This window comes from Pteronotus mesoamericanus, unplaced genomic scaffold, assembly GCF_021234165.1.
Source record: "Pteronotus mesoamericanus isolate MK-2021 breed Mesoamerican mustached bat unplaced genomic scaffold, CSHL_Meso_final contig_20, whole genome shotgun sequence".
Lineage (NCBI taxonomy): Eukaryota > Metazoa > Chordata > Mammalia > Chiroptera > Mormoopidae > Pteronotus > Pteronotus mesoamericanus.
In genome coordinates, this window is record NW_026555085.1 from 12,352,240 (window position 1) to 12,369,913 (window position 17,674).

Sequence of the window (17,674 nt, forward strand, 5' to 3'; positions counted from 1 at the left end):
AAAATAGAAAAAGGCCTGGGATAGCTGGAATAAGCAATGTGGTGCAGGCCATTCAGGAAAACAAGACAGGCTTGCTAAACTAAGCAGCAAGGAAAGCTCAGCTGAGATTGGCAAGCATTAACCAGGTTCAAACTGCCATGACTTTGTGACTTCATTATCTATTACAAACCGCAGGTTTGCAAAAGGTTCACGAGGTTCATTCTTCACAGTTACCTTTCTTGTAGAAAGGATCATTTTACACACATGAATTGCGAGCCCATTCAAGCCATAAACATGGTTCCTCCTGAGTACACTAGGTGTTAAACTACCAGTCTTCAGGGGCACAGTCTTAGGATACCTGTCGTAATGTCTAATGTGAAGATATGATGGAGAATTTCATTAGAAAATGTTTCTTTTTATTACCAGGATTATTTATTCTAAGCAAGTGATACTCCCCCCGCCCCCTTCTTTGTGCATGTTGCAAGTTGTGAAGCTGATTAGGATCTTTTTTCAAGTCAGCTAACAGTTGAGGGAAAAAAAAATCTGGACTAACCTCTGGCTAAGGAATAGAGCTAAGCAGGCTACACTTTTTATTGGCCTTATTTCTGCCTCTAATTTTTGACCTCATCCTGTTTCTTCTTCTCATTTGTTTTTGTTATCTTGTTACATTTCACATATTCTACAAACCACTTTAAATCCTTTTTTGGAACAAGATAGAACATATAAATATTAAACATATAAAAACTTAAGCTACTTCAAGTACATGAATACTTGTGGCAATTATCATATAAAAAGCAATTAGTTACAGGCCACCAGACCCAAAAAAGCTTTTTAAAAATCTTACAACTCTCCATTTACTGCCACTTGCAACATGGATGGACCTTGAGAATATTATGCTAAGCGAAATGAGTCAGTCAGAAAAAGCTAAGAATCATCTATTTCACCGATATGTGGGATAGAAAACTGAAACTCATGGACACAGACAACAATGTGGTAGTTACCAGAGGGAAGAGGTTGGGGGTAGGGGGTGGAGGGAGCCTGTTATGTGGTGACAGAAGTTGATTTGACTTTGGGCAGTGCGCACAGTGCAATTTACAAATGTACATATGAAACCTACATGACCCTATTAACCAATGTCACCCCAATAAATGTAATAAAATGTATTTTTGTAACGGAAAAAAAAAGAATGGAAGTATATAGAGCAGAAAACCAACTTTGCAACTAGAGAATTATAGCAAAATTACTGAATTAATACTAAGCTAGATCTTGTCTCTGTGCCCTCTTCAGAGAGCCATTAAATGTCACATTACATATTTTATTAACACATGGTTGTATCTAACACCTTTAAAAAAAAAAAAAAGACTGAGATGTGTCTTAATTTTTTTTGTGTGAGAAGACATAGCATAATTATTCCTGAGAACTTAAGAAAAGCAATTTGCTCTTTTCAATTATTTTGGATGCTTTCTTTTCAACTCAATTAACTCTACTCAGAATCGCTATCTTGTAGTAGGCTAAGAAAGTGGGCTCTGGAGCCAGACAACTTTGTTTTAATTTCCAATTCAATAGCATGTATGACGTTAAAGCAAAAGACTTGTTTCCTCACTTGAAAAAAGGTGCTAACAGAATGTGCCTCATAAGATTTTGAGAGCTTAAGTGCATGTAAGGTACTTAAAACAGTGCCTATACCATTTTAAGTGCACAAAAAGTTGGTAGCTATAATTATTTTGGTTTTACAGCTGGGTAGACTCATGAGCCTCTGGGGGTCCAAGCTAAAATTTTGGACCTAAACAAGTCAATGACCAGCTGGACTCCAGAAGCCCAAGCTAATGTGTAGCTGAAGACCAAAGAGGAACCTTTCCAACGAGTACCCTGCTGAGAAATACCTATGGAAGTCAAGCCTTCAATTCAAAAAAATTCTCATTAATGGTATTTTGCACAAGTTTGATACCATAATCCAATGTTGTCTCCTACTAGAGCCCTACTGAATTCATTTATTATAAAAGTATTTATTGAAGGCCTGCTCTATCATGTAGTAAGTTTTAAATACCACACACACACACACACACACACACACTAAACCACACTCTCCCCTCACCATGGCTTCAATCAGCCAAATAACAGCTCCCAGACATTACCAAAGAATCAAAAATAAAGTGTTATACCTGTCGCGAATTTAATGGAAGTCACAAATAGGAGCCTATCACAATTTCAAGTCTTAAATACTCAAAACATACACTGTGAGACAACAATAAATAAACTTTGGGGTCCCATTTGTAGGAACCAGTCCCACATAGAAAGAATTTGGTAGGAGTGAAGAGTAGCAACTGCTTAGTCCTCCTGGATCATTCGCTCTTCTTCGGGAAGAATACTCCAGTTTGGCGAGGGCACATCCCGGGCCAGCCAGTTGAAATCGTCAATGTCGCTCCAGTTATTCTTGCTCCTATCTAAACCAGAGCCCTCGAAGTCTTTGTCGATCCCCGGGTAGCTCCAGGTGTAAGGGGCGAACTGGATCCCACTGCAGTCCTCCACGATGGCCTTGCTGGTCACCTGCAGGAAGATGCGGGTGTTTCTCGTAGTGTGTACCCGGAGCTGCTGGCACGCCACGGCCAGCACGCACTCACTGCAGTCATCCAGAAACACAGAGGTGGTCACCGGGCCGCAGAGCACTGTGCAGCTCCGCGCCTTGGTCAGCCGCAGAGTGTTGGGATTGCCATACAGTCTGACCGTACAGTTGCTCAGTTCGGTCAAAAGGACGTCTCGCTGGTGCAACTCCTCCGCCCTCTTCTCCAAGACTTGGGACTTCTGGTTGGAGAAGCCGCAGAGCCAGCTGGAGCCGAAGTCTCCCTCCTCCTTCAAGGGCTGCAGGGAGGCCAGGATGCCTTCCGCCGCCGGGGCGCCAGGAACCGCATCTACTTTGGTGGCTGAAGCAGTATCTTTCCTCCGGGTTTTGAAAGCGAAACGCTTCTTGGGCTGCAGTTGCTGGCGCCTGTCGGTCAGGGCCGCCTGCAGCCGCGCTAGCGCCTCCTGTCCCTGTCGCACGTCGTATGGGGCCAGGAACAAAACCGAGTCGTTAAGAAGTTTCTGCAGCCCCTGAAGCCGAGCGGCCGCCTCCTCTAGCTGTTCAACGGACTCCCCGCGCTCCAGAAGCTCTTCCACGGCTGCTCGCTCCCGGGCGAAAGCGGCAGCGAAAAAGTCGCTGTTTTCCTCCTCTACCTCTTGGTTCTGCCGCTTTTGCTTCCGTCTTTCCACCTCCAGCTGCCTCTCTTGTTCTCGTCTCAGAAGCCGCTCAGGCACCAGGCTGCGGTCCCGCTGGGACCCCACATCCCCGTTCCCAACGACGGCAGCAGAGCTGCTGGCTGTCTCCATCTTGACTGCAAGCTTCCTTTCTCCGGCATTCCTTCCTCCGGGCGCGCCCTCCGTGAGGCCTCCCACCAACGCGCCCTTTGATTGGCCGGCCAGGATGACGTCAGAAGAACAGCCTCATTTTCCTCGCCCATTGGTTCATCCTTATCGAAGGGGTGTGTGGGGTGGGGCCGACTGACAAAGAGGGTGGAGAGACAAAGGTCCTTGTGGATGGGTGGGGTGCGAGGCAGGCGGGGGAAGTTTTTTTCCTCTTAAAGGGGCAGGACTTATATCCGGGATTGTGGGGTGAGTTGCAGCAGCGGCAGCTGCACATGTGGGTTTGTTTATAAGAACAAGGTTAGAAACTCGCAGGCTTCCCCCTCCCCCCAGCTCCTCCCTACTACCCCCTTACAGGCCAGAGATCTGCTACTGGTGGGGGGAGTGTGTGCGTGTGGTGGGTGAGGGGACAGGTAGTGGTGAGAAAGATGGAGGGGGGAGGGAATATTGCACCGCCCGGCCCGCGCCGGAGGAAGCGGCAGCTGGAACAGCTGGCCAGGGAGCCACTTGCATGCCTCTGTTTTTTTCTTTTCTTTTCCACCACCCCTTACCCCCAACCTATTCCTGCCGTCCCAAAACCCTTATCCTTCCCGCCCCCCAACCGCGGAGCCGCTGCAGTTTGGCGTGGCCTGAGGCTCCAGGGTCCCCGCAGGCAGTTACTAGCGCGGGAGAAGGCGATGGGGAACCGGGATGGCAGAGACTGGGTTCCTCATCGCAACCGGTTTCAGAGGGCCCCGGGGGAGCCTAAAAACGGATTACTTTTTTTTTTTTTTGGCCAGTTGCGGCATTTGGCGGGGTGGGGGCAGGGGGGTGAGATTCCACACCCCCTTCCTCTTCCTCCTACGTCCTCCCCGCTTTCGCTGTCACTCCCTCCGCCTCTGGGCACTGCTGGGCGCGCTGGGGTGAGACCCTAGCCCCAGGCTCTGTGGCTCTCCCTGGGGCTGTCGGTCTTTAGGAAACGGACCGGGGAAATGTTGCATTATTGCTAGAGGTGGTGGGAGGGATTTGCCACCGGAAGTGAATGTGCCTAGCTTACAGTCGGGACCAGCCCGAGGTGTGAGTGGGCAGCCAAGACGGCGCAGTCAGTAGTAAAACCCAGCGCAGCAGGCCGGCGAGAACCTGGACGCAGCCGGCTGCGGGCGCGCGGCCATCTCTCGGGCTCCGTGCAGCCCGGCAGAGCGCAGGGGCCTCTTTGACCCGGCGCACCCTTCCAGTCGAGGGTTTCACTCTTATCCTCCGCCACACACACATTTTCCGGCCTTCGTCGTTTTTATTTGGGGTATATAACTGCCCAAGAAATTGTCACTTGACAGTTCACGAATATGCCTGCATTTTCATGCAGGGAAAGATGGGAGGGGAAGGAAAGAATTAAGACTCATCTCCAATTCTTCACGCCCCACTTTCCTCCTTCCTTTCCCATTAAAAAACAAAACAAAGCAAATATTTGTATTTCTCTATTGAAAGCACAGGTCACCCAGTTGGCAAATTCTGCGCAGGGGTGGTAGGTGTCTCTGTTTATTTGTGCACGTGCACCCGATGGAAGTGAGGGTGCTGGAAAATTCCGGTGCTTATGCTGGTATATACTACTCGTTTGCTTTGTTTCATGGACAAGATAAATGAGGCTTTTTGGGTTTTGTGAGGTATGGTTCTAAGACTGGTGAATGAAATATAGCTGGTTATCTTGTCTAAATCATACAGAGGAATGCAATAACTGCTTTATTTTATGAAGAGTTGATTTAACCAAGGAAGATTTAGACATTTATTTTACTAGAGCAGGGAAAACCCTGACTTGCCTTTTTCACGTTTTTTAGCAATTTAATCTGTGTCACAAAAACTAAGAAAGTTTGTAGCCAAACAAGTTTTATTGGACTTGGGAGTTACAGCTGGGATCAGGCAACATTTCTGTATTAGCCATAGTGAATCTATGAGTGGTTGTTAGTGTTGTCTGTATCAGAAGGCAATTGAATGTCATTAAACTCTTCCCGGAATTTCATTTCTGCCCCACAACAGATTTTGGCATAGAGTCCAGAAGTTTCTAAGTATTTTCAAATTGGCTAGTTCAAACTTTAATGAGAGAGAAGCAGTAAAGGACAAAAATGAACAGGTCATCCGGTTGATCTAGTGTGTTAAGGGGCAGTTCGAAAGACTTACGTGAAAGCCCGAGGAGAATGGGCAGGGGTCAGTGTTGTGGTCATCAAGAAGCATTGTTGTGACAGTTTTTTACAGTGGCCAGCACAACTGCTAGGTTAAGACATGGATTTCAAGTTACACTTCCAAGTTCGAAACCAATAGGAAGGCTGCAAAACCTCTGGCATTGCCAGACTGTACTTGTATCTTTTCTGATGTTTGAGGACAGTCAATTCAGTGTATACCCTTGAAATAGATCCCAGCTCCTCAGAGATAAGAAGTAAAGAGGTGATGTGCTACAACAGAAATATGACAAAAGGCAGACAGCCATGAGTTCTGGATCCTACTTTCAAAGATACCTTAAAAGGCTTGTGAATCAAAGTACTGCTCTCTTTTAGACATCTTAAAAAGTGCACGAATTTTTAAATATTAGACTTTAAAAATTACTTAAAAAATAGACACTTTTTTCCTATTAGATTTGCTTTTTAACTTTTTGAACATTTCAAACATAATAAAGTGGAAAGAAGACTATCAGGTGTACCCATCACCCAGTTTCAACCATTAACAACTGACAGTCTTCTTTCTTCTAAAGCCCTAGCCTCTTCCCCATCCCTCCTCACTCTGATTATTTTATAGCAAATCCCAGGCATTATTTCATGCTTTACAATCTATAAATATTTCAGTATGTATCTCAAAAGATTAGGACTGCCTTTTTAAGACATAATCACAATTCTATCAACTATTACCACACTCCAAAAATATCATCAGAGCTCCAGTCTATATTCATATTTCTTTGATTATCCTATAATTTCCTTTGTTATTTTATTTTATAAAGATCCAAGCAAATTCCATACAATTGTCTAAAAGGTCCAGTTAATATGTCCCTTAAATCACTTTTAAATCCTCTCTCTCTCTCTCTAATTGTTTCGTTGGGGGAAAAAAACCTGGTCATTTGTTCAGCAGAGTTTCTGACAGTCTGAATTTTGCTAGTTGCATCTTCATACTGTGCTTGTTAAATTTTAAATATTTGTCATATGTTTTTGATCTTTTAATGTCATAAAGTGAATATTTATGTATTGATATGCCACAGGAAATCAATAACCAAGTACCAAAAGCATTTAAGCACAATAAAATGGTCTTTAGGTATGGCTCTACAACAGAGAATAAGGTCTTTTGCTGTTCTGTGGAGTTTGTCAGGGACCAGTGCTGTGGAAGATGTCAGCTATACTTAGGCACAATGAAACAGATCCAGGCCCTGTATACTAGTTCCTTGTATTCTAGTCGCTTGATGCCAGGAGGAGGTGTCACCTATAGTGGATATAAAGCATTCATTAAAGAGCTAAAGAGCTCTAGTCCTGGCTGGTGTGACTCAATGGATTGAGTGCTGGCCTGTGAACCAAGAGGTTGCCGGTTCAGTTCCCAGTCAGTGCACGTGTCTGGGTTGCAGGCCAGGTCCCCTGGGTGGGGGTGAACAACAGGCAGCCAATAGATGTATCTCTCACACACTGATGTTTCTCTCTCTTTCTTTCTCCCTCCCTTCCCCTTTCTCTAAAAATAAAGAAATAAAATCTTTTTTAAAAAATAAATAGAGTTCTATATCTCAAGTATCAAATGGTAGGCAAATATTCCTACCTTGTTTTCTGACACAAAGACAATGAAAGATGACAGCTGGGGGGTATATGTTGTTCTTGAATAAGCTCCAGATTGATCTGGAAAGCAGGACAGGAGCAGCCCCTTCCTTCCACCTTTGCCCCTGGCTTTCCTCCTCCCCAGCACCCTTCACTGTCTGGAACTTTTGTTAGCATCATACCCCTAAAGCCTAGCATGGAGGCTGGAAATGTGTTATTTCTCTAACATCAGATTATTAGGCACTTACTGTGGCCAACCCTGAGCCAGGGAGTTCCTCAGGCTGCCACGGTGAATAGAGACAGACTTAGTCTCTATCCTTGAGGCCTAATCTAGGCAAAAAATTTCACAAAAGTGAAATTTTAACAGTGACAACTGACAACTGTTACAAAGGAGAGAAGAGCAGGGAATGCCACTGGTGGGTGGTTTGACCTTGTTAGGGAAGTGAGTGAAGACTTCCCCAAGGGGCTGAAAGGGTGAGAAGGAATTAAGAAGTGAGTGTACACTGAAAAGTGCCTTTGAGATGTCTGGGCTCTGGGGGCCCTGGGACGTCCCGGAGAGCTGTGTCAGGAGCGCGGCGGCGGCCAGGAGGCAGGCTGCCGGCGAGACTAGGGGTGCGAGTCGGGTAATGGAGCTGGTGACAAACAGATCACATCCTTTTACTAAGATTTTTAAAAAATTATTTTTACTGATTTTTTTTTTTGAGACAGGGGAAGGGAGGGGGAGAGAGAGGGAGAGAAACAACATCAGTTGGCTCCCCATGCCCCCCAACAGGAGACCCCGCAGCCTGAGCAGGTGCCCTGACCTTTCGGTTTACGGGATGACACTCCAACCTACCGAGCCACACCAGCCAGGACAAACAGACAACTCTTTGGATAAGTTTGAGAAGAGGAAGGGAGAAAACTGGGGGAGGGGGGACAGTGGGGTGTTTTTGATTTCTACAAAAAGAGAAGACTTAAGGTCCCAAATGTAAGGGCCTGAAAAGGTGGGGGGATGGGGACCTAAAACAGGATTAGCTGTGGGTAGGAGGAGGGATAGCTTCTCTATTGCAGTGTTGTTTTAACTTTTTACTATGAAAGTTTTCCAACATAAACTTTTTTTTTTCCCTTAATCCATAGTAACAGATTCATTATAATTGAAACAAGCTTTAAGAGACAGTAAATTACTCTGCAATAGATACTATTTTCTATTCTATTTGTTGCATTAAAAAGTTGCTGATCAAGACCCCTTAAATTAAACTGCAGTTTAAAGATGTTCTATCAGTAGGAGAGGGTGCAGTCTTCGGTGGATTTGTGTTTGGTAGTTGCCATATGAATCTGATGATTTCTGTGTTCTTAATAAAGTAGGCAGTGAGGTCCTTTACTGGGTGTGGGAAAAAAGGGTTGGGGGTATCTGAAAAGTGTGAGGAAGGTTTTAAAGCCCTGTGGGAAGAGGGAGAGTATGTTGCCCAGAGACCTGGGGCTCAGTGGTATGGATGTCCAGCAAATACCTGGAGAATGAGAACTTTCGGGGGTCCTAGGTTAGGGATCAGTTCAGGGGAAGGAGATGGAATTTGGGGCAGGCCAGAGGAGAGAAGCTGGTATTGAGAGCCTGACCCTCAGAAACAGGAAATTCTCCTAAAAGGATGGAGTCTTGATTCCTGTAGCCCCTCAGCAGTGCCTTACCTATTCTTCAGAGAAAAAAGGCCACCACATGTGAACCTTACCTTGCCTCCCATCTCCCTAATATCTTACCCTATCTGTAAAGTTCTACCTCTTTGTCTCTTTCTTTTCTCACCCAAAGCCTGAGTTCCAGGTCCTTCCCTCCCGTTTCCTAGGACCTCCAGCCACCAGTTACCCCCTCTTTCTTTGGGTTTTTTTTTGTTTGTTTGTTTGTTTGTTTTTTTAGAGAGCAGGGAAGGGAGAGAGAGAAAGATGGAGAGAAACACCTGCATGCGAGAGATACATCAGTTGATTGCCTCTCATACACCCTCAGCTGGGGACTTGGCCTGCAACCCAGGCATGTGCCCTGACTGGGAATCGAACCAGCGACCCTTTAGTTCACAGGCTAGCACTCAATCCACTGAGCCACACCAGCCAGGGCTTTCTTTGGGATCTTTAATCTCTGTCATCTTGGGCATTTTCTCTGGCCTCTCCTCTTAGCAAGCAAGTTCCCTCAACTTAAAATCATTTTCCTTTTGTCATAGCGCTTACTCAAGTAAATGCTCTAGGTTTCTTCCCTCTCCTAACCACTTTTAATTTTACTCCATTTTTTTTAATTTTGGGGGTTTATTTTCCCCTCAGCTTTATTGAGATATAATTGATATATGACATTGTATGAGTTTAAGATGTACATTATGATTTTCTGTATGTATATATTGCGAAATGATTACCACAATAATGTTAACTCACCCATCACCTGACATAGTCACCTTTTCTTATTTATGTGGTAAAACCGTTAAGATATACTCTCAGTAACTTTCAAGTGTGCAGTACACTATTATAAAGTATAGTCATCATGCTGTAAATTTCATCCCCCAAATTTATTCAGTTTATGATGGAAGTTTGTACCGTTTGGCTAATTTCATCATTCCCCACCTCTCCACCCGACAGCAACCACTAATCTATTCTCTTCCTGTGAGTTCCATTTTAACGACAGACTTAAAAACAGTAATCTACATTTGCTGTGCCCAGTTTCTCAATTATCATTCCCTCCTTAGACCCTTATTATCTGATTTCCATTCTTCCACTTTATTTGAAACTGAAATTGCCCTCTCATCACCATTCCCTCCTAACTTTCAAATCCATTGCCCTTTGTAGCTGTAAGCTCTCAATTCTCCATTCCCTAAGCACAGCTCCCTGGTTCTGCCTTAGTTCTCTGTCCACCCTTAATCATTGCTGCTTGTCTCCTTTACCAGCTTCTCTCTATCCACCCCATGTGTATCCAGGAGGCCCGAATTCTATCCGGGTACCTCTTTCCTTGTTTCCTTCACCTCCTTTACAACTTCTCCCAGGTGCTGAGTCCTGCCCATAGGTTGATTGACTCTTGAATCTGTCTCCTCCTTCCACCTCTCTCCTTAGTCCAGACCTGAGCTTCCAATACCTTTTTAGATATTTCCATATAATTACCTAGATATTTCCACGTAACTATGTATTATCCATATAATTACCTACTATCCAAAATATTTAACATTTAAGATGACTTGAAATGAAGTTCCTATTGCTCCAGTGATGTCCTTTTCCTTCTCTACATAAGTTTCAGTTATTTATTGCTGTGTAACAAACCAGCCCACACTTACCATCTTAAAACAGCAATAATTTATTATTTCTCATAATTCTGTGATCTCAGCTGAGGCCGTAAGCCTCCAAGACAGCTACACTCACGTGCCTGGGGCCTTGGTCCTGGCTGTCAGCTGGGACGCCTCACTTCCTCGCAGTGTGGCTCTCTTACACTTAGTCTCTTAGCATTCAGTAGTCTCCGTAGTCAAGCTCAAATTTCTTCACATGATGGCTGGTTTGGGGGGGAGGACGGGGCAGTGGCAAAAGTTGATGCCCCCAGGCCTCTTAAGGCTGCGGCTGGAATTGTTACAGTGTCCCTGGTAGCCAAAGCATATCACAAAGCCAGCACAGATTCAAGAAGGGGAGAAACAGACTCTGCCTCTTAAAGGGATGGAAGGAATTGCTGGCAGCCATCTTTGCAGATAACCCACCATGCTGTGTATCCATAGTTTTGCTAACTCTTATGGCATTTGCTATGTGCCAGACAATGGCTGAACATTCCATTCAGTCTTCACAACATCCCTGTGGTGTAGTTACTACTACTCCCATTAACAGAGGAACTGAAGAGGTGAAGGTGACTTCCTTAGGACTGAGAGCTAGTAAGTGGTGGAGCTAAGATTGGAATGGAGGCAGTCTGGTTGCTGAGCTCAAGCTTTTAACTCCACCTGTCTGATCATAATACCACCCCTGATCCTGCTCCTGATACCACATCCACAGTCTTCCAGGCAGGAAACCAGTCACCCACAGGGCCTCATCCTCCCTCGCTGCTCCACGTGGTCTGCAAGTACTGTTATCTCGGTCTGTCTCTCAGGCCTGGTCCCTCTCTTCATGCCTGGACTCCCTCCTCATCTTTTCAACATACCCATCAGGTCCCCTACCTTTGTGTTTCTCTGAATTCCCCCAGTCCCTCATGCTGTTCTTTATTGCTCCCAAATTCAAGCCGATTATGTTGCTTTACTTAAAGTTTATGCTTGCTCCCTGTTGTCTAACACTGTTCCGACTTCTTGGTGTGGATGCAAGGCCCTGCACATCCCATGTGCCCTGTGTGCCTCTCCAGCCTCATCTCCCACTATTGCTTTTACTCCAGCCGCACCACGCTCTGCCGTGACTGCAGCCACACCATGCTCATTCGCTTCGCTTTGTTCATGCTGCACTCATTTAAGCAGCACCAACCATGTGCTAGGCACTTCGCCACATGATGCAATCAAGTATATTGATGTCCACACAGACAGGATTCACTCAGAGATTGAAGGCTAAGTGAGGGATGCAATTACAGGGTGAGGTGATATACGCTATACTGGGAAGGATCTTGGGTGCTGAGATCACCAAAGGTACCTAACCCCGACCAGGGGCATCAGGGCTGGTAGTTGGAGTGTCTTTTAGGAAATCCAAGCTGGATCCTAAAGAATGACTGAGATTCAACCCAGTAAAGGGAGAAAGCAGAGTCTCTCATTCATTCATTTCCTTCTGCAAATATTCCTGGAGCACCAACTACTGGTATGTTCCAGGCACTGTTCTAGGTGATGGAAATACAGCAGTGAGCAAAGACAAAAAGTCTCTGACTCATGGCCAGGAAGCAACAGTGACAGAGTGTATGCAGCAAACCTGGATGTGAGAAAAAGATGTGTTAGACCAGAGCAATGTCCTCAAATCTGGCTTCCTGTTAGTATCCTGGGGGCAGGGGGGTTGCAGCACCCTGACAGCCAGGCCTTCCCCCGGTAATTCTGTCAGAATCTCTGGGAGTGGGACCTTGGCCTCAGGTTTGTTAGAGCTCCCCAGGTGGCTCTAGTGGGCAACCAGGGTGGTAAGCCACCGCGTCAGAGGAACTGAAGCACATTGAAGCTGGAAGTGGAGGTCAGAGATGAGGTTAGAGAGGTGGGCAGAGGCCAGACCGCCAATGGTTTCATAAATCCCTTTAGGAAGTTTTAGTTAATCTTGAAGGCCTAGGAGCTACTGAAGGATTTAAGCGGGGATAATGACAGGATCAGATTATTTCCCCTCCCCTTTTTTTCCCTTTTTAAGAAGGATCAGTCTGGATGCTCTATGTGGAATGGATTCAAGTGGAGTAAAAGTAAACTGTTGTCAGTTTGGAGGCTTTGGCAGAAGCCAAGAAGTATTGTGGGGCTACAGTGATGGGAGTGAGGATAGAGAAGGAAGGGGAAATGTCTGAGATTTTGAAGGAAACTAGACAGCACTCGGTGATTAATCAGAAGTAAGGGATACAGGAGGGCAAAAAGTTACCGAAGTTTCTGGCTTGAGGAGCTGGTCTTAATGCCTGAGACAGTGAGCCAGGAGGAGCGGGTTTGGAGAGAGACCGGAGGGACCATCTGGGACTTACTGCTTGTTCCTTTTCTCCTGCCTATGATCCTGGGTTTTATTTTCTCTATATCACTTGCCTCCTACAAGACTTGCTTTACATATCTCCTCTTCCGGGAAGCTCATCTGTATTCTTCTCTCTGTTCATCAGCTTATGATGACAGTATACATTTACAGATATCTATTCTGCACCTTGGGCTCCTCCAAGTTTTTTATTCCATACTGTGTGCTTGGCACAGTGCCTGATACCCAGGATGTGCATAATAAATGCATGTGAAATAGATGTGTTAGTGGATGAAGACTTGGGCCAGAAGCAAGACCTCTCCTAGGACTGTGATTGGAGGTGAATCAGGGACTTGCTCTCATTTCTTGCATAAGGGACAGAGGCAGTCCAGGGACAAAAAGGAGAGTATCAGTGGAGCTGACCAGGAAAGAGGCCAAGTTAAAGAGGTGCCTAAGCTGTTGACTCTATGATAGAGTGATATATAGGCAGCTATCTAAATTGTCTTTTGAATATTGTTTCAGATTCCTTTCACGTCAAAGGTACATGAATCTCTTAAAACAATTCTGCACCTGTTGTTTCTTTTATGTCTCTTCCTGTTAGTGAGCTATGATAGTGGTAAAAAGTGGACAGATCTGAGTTTAAGTTCTGGCTCCTAGCTGTGACATTGGGTTTGATGCTTAACCCTCTGAGCTCAGTTTCCAACAATGGTAAAGTGGGGATAAATATATATATGTATCTTCCAGGACTGTTGTGATATTAAATAGAGTAATGTGTGGAAAAGTACCAAGTACTGGGCCAGACCTGTAGTAGACCCTCAACAATTGCCAGGTTTCTTTCTGCCTTCCAGCCAGTGGATCTTCATCCCCTCAAAGTAAGGGGTAGAGCCAGAATTTGCTGTGCACATCCTGACCTTCTCAGAAAGAGTCCTTTAATGATTCTTCTATGAACAGGTCTCTGGCCTTTCCACAGTTCTGGGGGATACTTGGGCAGAACTGGCATGTAAATAGTGGTGAAAAAGCAAACAAAAACCCACAAAGAATCCTAGAAAGACTGAGCTGGGCAAGCCTTTGAGGGATCCTTTAATACCAGGACAAAAACTGGCTTATACTAAACTGAAAAAAGAAGGATGTGTAGTGATTTTTTTTTTCTTTAATGCCACTTGATTCATTCAGTTTCAAGAACAGTATTGTGAGATTATATTCCTTTTCTTTCCTCTCTTTTTGAAGTTTTTCTTTTATGAAAGCCGTTCTACCTGTGAAATCTTCAGTTTTGGGAACCACTGATGTAATGTTGCCTCACTTTACAGATAAGAGAGTGTAAAAACAGTCATGTGTTATATAATATTAATGGTATGTGCGGTATTTTCACAAACGCTAAACGTTCATTTGACTGTAGGCTCCATGAGGGCTCTGGTTGTGTCTACTATATTTATAACCCACAATCCCAGCATAGGGAATCCTGCCCAGTCTAGAAGGCTCGCAGTAATTATCTGCTGAAGGAATAAATGAAATACTCCACCCAGGCACTCTAGAATTGTAGTTTGTGACGATATTTAGTCAATAGCTCCTTGAGGGGACCCACTGTTCCTTGTAGCCCAGGAGGGCAGGTGTTCAGCGAGTGATTGAGCCCCCACGTCACACAGAGATCAGACGTGTCCAGGAAAAGATAATCCAAACACCTGAAGACAGCAGGAGCCTCCAGGCACCTCTCTTACCTTATCTCATTTAGTCTTCGCAGTAACCTTGCCAGGAGGGTAATCATTTGGAGCAACAGCGGTTTTAAGGTTCTTTGAAAGACACAGCCAAATTTAAATTCCCAAACAGATGTTTTTAATACAGATCTTTTCTGCCTTAGTTTCTTTCTTCTGCAGTATAAGGAGAATAATGACGCACAGGTTTTGAGATCATTGAGGTCTTTTGTAGAAATGTTCATTCATTAAGATCAGTGCTTTTAAAGCATCCTAAATTATTTCCTTATTGCTATCCTTATTTCCTTATTGAAAGTTAAATAAGAAACGAATTATTCCTCTTTAACTCTCTTGCCTAGTTTTAAGGTGTCTTTTTTCAGTAGGGTTTCATTATTTGCAATGAGATGCCACTTTTCTGTGAAAAACTATAAAGCACAGGTTCAAACCCAATAAGGTCATGAAATCCATTTAGTAGATGACAATTTATATTTTAAAAAATGATAAAAGATGCCCTGACTGGTGTGGCTCAGTGGGTTGGGCATCTCATACAGCAAACTGAAGGGTCACTGGTTTGATTCCCAATCAGGGCACATGCCTGGGTAGCGGGCCAGGCCCCTATTCGGGGGTGTGCAAGAGGCAACCGATCATTGTTCCTCTCACATATCAATGTTTCTCTCTCTCTAGTTCTTCCTTCCTTCCCCTCTCTCAAATAAATATAGTCTTTAAAAAAATGATAAAAGGAAAAACATGAAAATGATAAAAGAAATAAAACAGAATATAAGGTGTCAGAGTACATCGTGTGGTATACATAGGTTTATATTATGTGTATATATTTTAAATATACATGTCCATAACTTGTGAGTTAAAGTATTTCCTTTTATAAGCGATGGACAACTAAGTTTGGAAAATGGTTTTATGAGTGATGCCTTGCACAGTATGGTTCTCAGGAGTGTTCATTGATGTAGATAAAGGGATATCTTTTGTGTCATTATGGCATGATAGCAATAAGGAAATATGGATGCTGAGCCAATTCTTGCAACATGTCAAGTGGGAACCTACTTGTGCTGCAGATACTTTCTGCTCCTTTTTTAAGAATAATGAAAGTTTGCTGATAAAAAGTGAAAGATGCTGACTTGGACGAGGGAATGGTGGCACATACAGTTTAGGAATGTGGCAGAGTTGCAGGGGCTACAGTATAAGGATTGGTGGCTCAACAGTTGTGACTTCTACTCTCCAGGATAAACCCAGTGGCCCAAGACAGGCAGTCATTTGAAATTTGCTGAGGCACAAATCTGAGTACATTCTACGAGGCGAGGCCTGTGGGTTAGGACAGATAGCCATTTAGCTCAAGTGAGCCAGGCATCTTGCCCTCTGGCTGCATTCGAACATTGCATGCAGTTTTTCTATTCTTTGTCTGAAGAGCAAATGTTCTTATAGTAGTAAAAAGCTTGTTTCAATCTGAAGAATTAATTACCTTGAAATGAAGGGTGAAGCTTGAGTGAAACTTGTGATGTGAGAATATGCTGAGAAGGAGATGCCCCTGACAAGGGTGTGATTCCCCAAAAAACTAAAGTTGCCACAAGTAATCTGCGTTCTTCAAGTTGACGATTCCTGGAGCTCTGTATAGGTAGCTTTAGCGGCTGTCAGGGGCTGAGTAATATGCTTTGCGCCTTTTCAGAACTTGGGGGTGAGCATCAATTTGAGTCAGTATTCATTTATTACACAGGGAGGGGAGAAAGCAGGTTTACAGTTATTTGTGTGGAAACTAATACAATAATTAATAAATAATAACAATACAGGAATTAACTCTGCGCTTCAAGTGCTCACAACTGTAAACCTTCTTTGGCCCCACCCACTCCAGCCTCTGGAAGATAAAACCTTAGTGTGTAGAAATCTTCATGTCTGTTTAAAAAGAGGAGATAACCTGTGTGTGTGGTTTTTTTGTTTGTTTTTGTTGCTTACCCAATACTTCTTGACCAATGCCTTAGGGATTACTGTGTACAATTCTGATATTATCTGAGTGGTTATGCTCTTTAGGATGCTGTGTTGTGTGTCTTGGGTTTGCCCAGAGTTGAGCCTTCCCACAAATCTGGGAAGGAGAAGATCTGGGGACAGAACAGGGATTGTCAATAGACAAATTAGGACCAAATTCTGCTTCTACCTTCACACATAGATGCTGACTCTTTTGAAGGAATTACAATAAAGTCACAGTGGGTTGACTCACGTGCAGTTCCACTGCACCTGAGCTGATAACTGGGGAGGAGAGGGGTTCACCCCATCCCCGTCCTCTTGTGCTTGTTGACCTTTATAAAGTTAGCTTTCTGTAGAGTGCCTGTGAGTCATAATTGTGACTGTAGGAAGCCAGGGAAAGAGAAGAAAAGGAGAGAATCCTGTTAGTTTATCAGTTTATGAGAAATGGTGCCTCACTTTTTATTTAAAAAGAAAGGCTGAAATTCATTCATTCATTGCTGTACCATATCGGTCACCAGGAGTATAACTCTGCTCCCTGAGCTATGTACATGTGGAGGCCAGGCGGGCGCCTCACTTGAACCATTCTGCACACGGAAAGCTTGTCTGTGCCCCCCCCCAACTGACTGTAATCTATTCAGTGATCATTTGTTGAGTGCCTTCTACTTCATACCAGCCAGGTATGAAGTACCTGCCTTCGTACAGTAAACCTCAAGAAATATTGGTTTACTGTATTGAAGTAAGGTGCTGCAACCAGCCCTGGGGTGAGGGGAGATGTAGACATGAACAAGGTAGAGTCTTGTTTCCTTGAGGCTCATGATCCCAGGACAGACACAGAGACAACTAACTATAAGTCAAGCCGACTGCACTATCAGTTAGCTATAAAGGTGGGAGGAAGTTCTATGGAAGCACAAAGGGCAAAAAGAGGAGTGAGGGAAAGTGAGTGGGCAGGTGACGTCCCAGAAGAAAGGAGTGCCAGGCAGTGGGACAAACACGAGCAGAGCTGAGAGGACAGACACCAGTTGTATTCGAGGAGCTTGGAGTAACGCCTGGTGGCAAGAGTGGAGGGTAGGCAGAAGGAGCAGAGGGGCGGGTGGAAGATGGGGCTGCAGCTAGTCATCCTGGAAGACCCCTGGACTCATTCAAGGGTTTTGAGCAGGGAGTAAGGCATCAGACTGGTGTTTTAGGAAAAGGAGTTAAAGAGAATGACAAGTTAGAGAAGTGCTGTCGGGAGGCTGTGGCAGCGGTGCTTTGGATAAATGACAGGGCTTGATCGAGGACAGTGGAAATGAAATGAAGGTTACTCAAGAA

The 17,674-nt window shown here is 44.5% G+C and overlaps 2 protein-coding genes across 2 annotated transcripts in view; one reads left to right on the forward strand and one right to left on the reverse strand.

Annotated features, from left to right (window-relative positions):
* Positions 1-2,145: 2,145 nt before the first annotated feature.
* Positions 2,146-3,481, reverse strand: TBCC (tubulin folding cofactor C). Its single transcript, XM_054569366.1, has one exon. The coding sequence runs from the start codon at positions 3,343-3,345 to the stop codon at positions 2,308-2,310; it is 1,038 nt and encodes a 345-aa protein (XP_054425341.1). The 5' UTR covers positions 3,346-3,481; the 3' UTR covers positions 2,146-2,307.
* Positions 3,482-4,914: 1,433 nt separating this feature from the next.
* The window catches only part of BICRAL (BICRA like chromatin remodeling complex associated protein), a 96,640-nt gene continuing 83,880 nt past the window's right edge, over positions 4,915-17,674 (forward strand). Inside the window, exon 1 of the mRNA XM_054569368.1 lies at positions 4,915-4,954. The gene's annotated coding sequence lies outside the window, so the exon portion shown is untranslated. The remainder of the gene's footprint in view (positions 4,955-17,674) is intronic.